Below are 7,291 nucleotides of genomic sequence, written 5' to 3' on the forward strand. Positions count from 1 at the left end.
ACTGCTTGAGTAGTCTTTAATAAATACAAAAATAAAAATTGATAAAATCTATAATTATATAATTCTACATGTATGTTTTGCAACTATTCATACGAGATTTATTCATTATTATCTTTACTTCTATAATATATACATGAAGATCAAAGTCATTGGTGAGAGATGTCACTTATTCAATATTTGGTAGATAGTACATACCCTACACTGAGAAAGAAAACCTTAGCAAACAAAAGTCGAAAGTTCAACCCTTTTTGAAATATAAACATTTTTGTATGTTAGCATCATGATTGATTTACTGGTTTCTATATGTCGCATGCGATGTTTATCTCAGTGTTTATAAACCGCGTTCTGAATGTTCTCATTCAATTTCCATACATACTTCATAATGAAAGATTTCATCGGTAATCAGTCAGTTGTCATCAACTGGCGATTGCGGATCTTTGCGATTCGCAAGAAGAAAATGCTGAGTATGAAAATAGAAGGAAGACACTTTCTGTAAATATTGAGATAAAGATTTAGACAGATTATCTTCTTCTCACGTCGCATGCGACACGAAGAAGCTAGTAAGTCAATCAGGATGCTAACATACAAAAATGTTTATATCTTAAAAACGGTTGAGTGTTCGACCTATGTTTATTAAGGTTTTTTTTACTCAGTATGGTATGTCCTATCTACCATATAAATATTGAACGGTTTTTTTTAACACTCTGTATACACCCTAACCTCCGTACAGATCTTTTAAGAAAAAGGAAAATGCATTTTATCAAAAATCGCAAAAATTTCGATGACTAAATCGAAATGACTAAATCTACTCTATTGTATGGTGATATTTTTAATTTCCGATGCCGACCAGAAACCGACCATCCAGATTAAAAATCAAATTTTCTAAATGGAACATAGCACTTTTTATTGCAGATTCGGATTCCCTAGCGAAAAATAAAAAACTTTTGTCCTAAACATTTTTTTCTAAAATAATGAACATTGAAATAATACACGCTAACTCGTCTAGAAATGCAGCTAAAGTTTATTTTTTCATCACACTTTCAAGATTATTTCCAGATTATTAATAAATGTTTAATCCTTTATGTTAATAAAGTTTATTAATCATATTACAACAATTTCTTTTTATCATTTTGTAACCATGTTAATAAAATAATAATAAAATTATTAAAATTATTTATTCATTTATGTAAATAAACATAAAAAAATTGTTTATGTTTATGTATAATCCAAATTTGCAATAAAAAGTATCATATTCCATTAAAAAAATTCGACTTTAGATCTGGATATTCCCATTTCCTATCTAGCTACATCCTGTTCGTGAATCACACTTTAAAAATTATGTTAAAGTCGATGGAGGCATTTTAGAAAAAAATGTTTGTAATAAAAATTTCTCATTTTTTGTCGGGAAATCCGAATCTATGTCTGGCTAGTCCATTTACGGTCGGCGTTGAAAGTTGAAAATATCACCATATAATACAATACAGCGTACAGAATTTAGTCATCGAAATTTTTGCGATTTTTGATAAAATCCACTTCCCTTTTTCTTAAAAAGCCTGTACGGGTGGTTAGAAATATCCTGTATATTATAGCACATAATATAATAGCAATATCACAACAATATCATTTTTCCATAGCAATATTACAATGAAATATAGCATGAATATTGTTAGAATATTACAGAAATATCATTAATATCAATAATATTAAAATGTCCAAATGACCAAAATGAATTGCAATAATATAATCGTGACATATTACAATTTTAGTACTGTAATATTTATATAATATTTACGTAATATTGCGAGGAATTAGATCATTTTAATATTTTTATATTACAAATAAATTGCAATTATATTGTATAATTCCTCGAGAGGAATTGTTATGATATAAAATATTATGTTAATGCAATAAAGATTATCTTGTTGAAATGTTACTTTCGTTATTAATATCATTTTATAACAAACATATTGCAGTGATACTTTACTAATAATTCTTTATTATTGTAATAATCATTAAGACTTTATGAGTTAAATTTTTGTATCAGCCGTTCTAATGAAGCATGTAACAAAAAATTTCTTCAGAAAAATGATTCATTGAATCATGAACATAATTATAAAAAAAAGAATATAAAATATGACATTTAGATTTGTTTTTTTAAATTGTGACGATAACAAAAATAACTACGTTGTACTGAAGGATAATACTATCATTTGAGATCTCAATATCGCTAAAAGTCAAAATAATAATTTATACATTTATAGGAAAAATGTTGATACCTGATACAAATTGTTCATTACACCATGCAAATCACAACATCTTGGAATAGTCATAAGTAAACAAAACAGATGTATAGAATCATGGCTCTATCAAAACATATACGCAAAAGCTTATAAAATTCCATAACAAGATAAAATTATTTTGCCAATATTACATACAATTATATCTTTCCAATATCCATATGCATAATAAATTAACTTTAATAACATTTTGTTTCGTGAAATTTAAGGGAGGAAATCTGTGTAACGGCTAAGAAAAGGCTATTTTTAAGGATATTTCTCTGGTAAATAATCGTTTTTTTTTTCTCCCAAATCATGTTATTAACATCATAAAGTACATCATTTAAACTACTCTTTGTAAAATTTTTGTTGAAAAATAGTAAAATTTATGGCTACAATAGCCAATAGTGTGAGCTGCTTTTAAAAAAAAGAAACAGGCGCCTGCGTATAGCGGGACAATGGAAGCTCTGAAAAAAAAGATGAATATGCATAAAAGGTTACACCTTACCGATTTTATTGCTACTTAGATATGTTGTAATTCGCCGTAAGAAAAATGTGGAGAAAATAGAGAACATATTCGTTTAGAAGATATGACAAATTAAAGTTTCACAGTTTTAATACTTTTTCTCGGGTATTATAAAGTAATATTAGGAAAAGTGAAGTCTGTGTACGTTGTATTTGTTGTAGGGTAGACATAGAAAAAATATTCGTTTACATTTATGGGATAGTTACATGATCATAGATATTTTGTTAATAATCGGTTTCACCTATTTCTCGCAGTTTGTTAACAGCTTTCAATATGCGATTACATGAATTTTTGAGTCATATCTTAAATTTTACTTTTAAAACTAAAAATCGGTTTGATATAGATTACATCTTCCGTAAGTGGAGCCCCTCCGTAGGGGGAGGGGGGGGGGCGAAACCCACTGCGTCCACGCATATACTGTACAACGCGAAGCAAGGTCTACCCCACAATTGTTGTGTGGATGGGAAAGTATACGCGTGGATGTAGTGGGTTTCGCCCCCCCCCCTCCCTACGGGGAGCCTCCACTTCCGGAAGATATAACCTAACCCAAACTTATTTCTGATTTAAAACTAAAATTTGGTTTTGATTACGCTATATAACCCATCTATGACCTATCTCGTAAATGTAAACAAAAACATCTCCTACATCCTCTGCAAGAAATAAAATATACACAAATATATCACTGTTCCTAATTTTATTTTATAACACTTCAAAGAAACCATTAAAATTGTAAAATTTCAATTTATTATATCTTCTAAACGAATGCTTCCCCCACTTTTTTCTTGCGGATAATTACTCAGAAGAAACTCCCCTACAACATATTTAAGTAGTGATAAAATCGGTGAGGTGTAACCTTTTATGCATATTTACCAAAAAAAAACAATTTTCTTAAAATATAAAACAATAACTCCAGTTGCACATATGGATTAAAAAAAAAATTTATTATGGCGGAATTTTAAAGAAAAAAAGTTTTAGAATCAATGAGACATTGACCGCTGTTTTTTTAATATCACAAAAAAAATTTTTCAATAAAAAATTCTATATGTGCAACTGAAACTATTGTCTCATATTTTAAGAAAATACCTTTTTAGCCGTTACACTAGTTTCCCACCTTAATATATGTACGTGTATATGAAGATTTTATAATGTTATGAATATATTTCTCATTAATATTACTTAAAAATATACTTAATATATACTACTTAATGTATACGTTTAAGTAATAATAATAAAAAAATATATTCGTAACATTGCAAAATAAATATATTACTTTTGAAATATTTTATTTATACTCTAATCTGATGTATAACATTCTTAGTAACAAGGTGGTGTCAAATGATGTCTTAATAATGTTTTAACGACGTCTCTAATGTCGATAAGACGAAATTGAAACATCGTTTAACGTCACCTTGCTATGTATGTGATATATTGCAACAATGTTACTGTAATATTTCAATGTTATTATAAACGTATAATATATCAGTAATATTTTTTGTAATATTTGACTGTAATACATAATATTTCTAGTATATTACAAAATTGCTCAAACATTTCTGTAACATTACATGCTATGTGGACAGTTATTCAAATACAGCTTCAAATTAATAAGATAATTTTTATTTTCAAGAGTTTTTGAAAGAGGGGGAGGAGAGAGAGGAGAGAGAGAAAAAGAAAGGGGATGAAAATTGAAATCACGTAAAAAAGGTATTGCATAAGCCGAGCGACAAATGTATTTACTTACTACCGCGATCAATACTATTTATTCGGAAATATCGAGACAAAATTAATAAACATACAACTTCATAACTTTTAAAAATATTATTTAATCGTATATTTTTAGATATCTGTTTTTATCTTTATCAGTATTGGTCCATGTTTTCTGTTTTTATCAGTATTTCATTGTATGCTGGATGTAATGTTCGTTGTGACATTAAAGTATTAACAAACATAATACTTAGTTTTGATAACAAACATACGATGACCTCTTATGCATTAATATTGCATCATTCGATGCTTGAATTCACAAGAAATGTTTATCTGCACTTTAATCTAACATGTGATATAATGTCCTTCGCGTAGCGCATGCGTCATCATATGCGTCATGATTGCACGCAATATAGGACAAGATAAGGAAATTATATATCAATCAAACGCATATTTCTCACAAAGGCTGACTTTATCTAATCTGCAAAGTAACTTCCTTATAAGTATTTTAATAATTGCATATTATCAATTTGTCAAATTATAATAGCTATTGAAGTTTTATAGAAAACAAATTAATAAAGTTTTAAAAATTTCAGTTTATTTTATAATATTTATTATAAGAGAATTATGCATAATATCTACTTATGTAATGTATACTGCTATGTAAAGTGATATTTATGCAATGTACTTTACACATCTTCTATGTGCAATATCGTCATTACGATCTTAATGAAATTTGTTTTATGTTTTCATTCAAAACAACAAAAAAGTCAGAAAGATACCTGAAAGATTCCTTAATCTTTTAGAAATTGTTAAAATGTTTTTCAGTCATCTTTTAAACTTTTTAATCTTTTAACGCTGTTTATAATCTTGAGTAGGCTTTATTTAACTTCAAGAGTATATTTCATGATATTATAGGTTGAAAGTTGTATAGACACATTGTATGCTAAATATGGAAAGTTAATATAAAACAAACCCCTTTGATCTTTAAGTTATATATAAATGTCAATAAAAAAAGAAAACTTTTTCTTTATCTAAAACATTTTAACTTACAAGATTTGCATGTGTTTTTCAATATATATATATATATATATATATATATATATATATATATATATATATATATATATATATATTGAAAAGTGCTTGCAATGTATATATATATATATATGTATGTATAGATATATACACAGATTATCTATATTTATCTGCTTTAATCTATACACACATATATATATTATATATATATATACATATATATATCTATATATAATATATATATTTATATATATAGATAAATAAAGCAGTCGATAAGAAAAAGAGAGAGAGAGGGGGAGTAGTCGAGAGGAAGAGAGAATTTATATAATTAACTGCAGTTTTTTATTATATATACATATATATATTGTATATACAAGGTGTCCGGTAAAGATTGTGCCAACGCTCGTGAGAGGGTAGAGCACAGTAAACTGAACAGAAAAATCCTGTAACATTTTTTTCTACAACGCTTAATAAAGGAGATATTATTGAGTAAAGTCTGGTAAATCAGCGCCGACTTTTAGCCGGACGCACGTCGGTAAGCCGCCCGCCTAATAGTATGCGTCGCCGTAGCGACAGAGCGCTCACGCATCAAGTGCACGGCTAAAGATTGGAGCTGATTGGCAGACTTTTCAATAATAACTTTTTTATTAAATGTTATTTAAAAAAATGTTACAGGACTTTTCTGTTCAGTTTACTGTGCTCTATCTACTCACGAGCGTTGGCACAATCTTTACGGGACACCCTGTATATAAACCATGTATAAAATTATTAAATAAAAATCATCAATGCAAAAGATAAATGACTACAAAGTAGATACAATAAGTCTTCATAGCATTTAATTTCAATTAAAACATTGCGAATGGTTTTTTTTGCATGCTTGTTATTTTAAAGGTGTGAGAAATATGATATTTCTCTCGTGATGCAATTTCAAAAAGAATGATACGCATAACATCCTGAGCATCATGCAATGCCGAAGTTATCTTACCTTCCATCGTTGTCAACTCCGGATTCGGCAGGCCCAAGGCCGGTTGATCAAGAATAATCCAGCAAGAGACCAGAATAACACAGAGCAGTCGCACAATGGTAGCATTGTACCAGAGAGTCCTCGACGATGAACACATCGGTGACAGAGAGGCCGTCGCGGCGACGCGCATCTCTGCAACTGCTGGCTCCTGGACCCACGCGGCACACCTACGGCTTACACGTCGTACTCGTACGCACGCACGCACGCTGTCTGCCGTACCTATACGTCCACGCAGGTCAGTCCTGCCTGGCCTACTTCCGGTATCACATCTCCAGCCGATCGTGGAGATGCGCGCGATCGATCACGCGCATAGTCGCTGCCGCGGAACCTGACCTTACCCGTAGCTCTCTTTCCCCGTCTTGCCCAGGAGTGTGGATCTCCCTACGTTTTACGATCTAGTAATTCTTTGTTGTCGTTTAAAGAAGCTCGCTGTCGACGCTGGACTTTTCCTTGATCATCAAGGAGAGCACGATTTGTAGATTGAACAATTCAGATGATTTCTTCTTCTTTTTTTCTTCTTCTTTTCTTTCTTCTTCTATATTTAATTAGTCTACGCCGACCCGAAAAAGGGGTTGAATCTAGACAGTAGGAATAACGATTGTGTTCTCACAATATGATCGCATTGTCGTGTGTACTCCGTGCGATTGTGCCACGTAGCACAGGAAAAAGGCGCGGGCACCAAGCAACGACTCACCCCGCAAAGGTCGTCGCGACGCTAAGGCG

At 30.5% G+C, this 7,291-nt stretch overlaps 1 protein-coding gene across 2 annotated transcripts in view; it reads right to left on the bottom strand.

Annotated features, from left to right (window-relative positions):
- Jus (julius seizure) overlaps nt 1-7,291 on the bottom strand; it is a 57,757-nt gene extending 50,466 nt beyond the window's left edge. Inside the window, exon 1 of one of the 2 annotated variants that reach the window (XM_070301053.1) lies at nt 6,530-7,291. In XM_070301053.1, the coding sequence (XP_070157154.1) occupies nt 6,530-6,698 (169 nt within the window). In that variant the 5' untranslated portion in view covers nt 6,699-7,291. The remainder of the gene's footprint in view (nt 1-6,529) is intronic. The other variant, XM_070301054.1, reaches the window with a different exon arrangement.

The sequence above is a fragment of the Polyergus mexicanus genome, unplaced genomic scaffold (genome assembly GCF_030449975.1).
Source record: "Polyergus mexicanus isolate NDT 795.1 unplaced genomic scaffold, iyPolMexi1.0 SCAF_9, whole genome shotgun sequence".
In the NCBI taxonomy this organism is placed as follows: domain Eukaryota; kingdom Metazoa; phylum Arthropoda; class Insecta; order Hymenoptera; family Formicidae; genus Polyergus; species Polyergus mexicanus.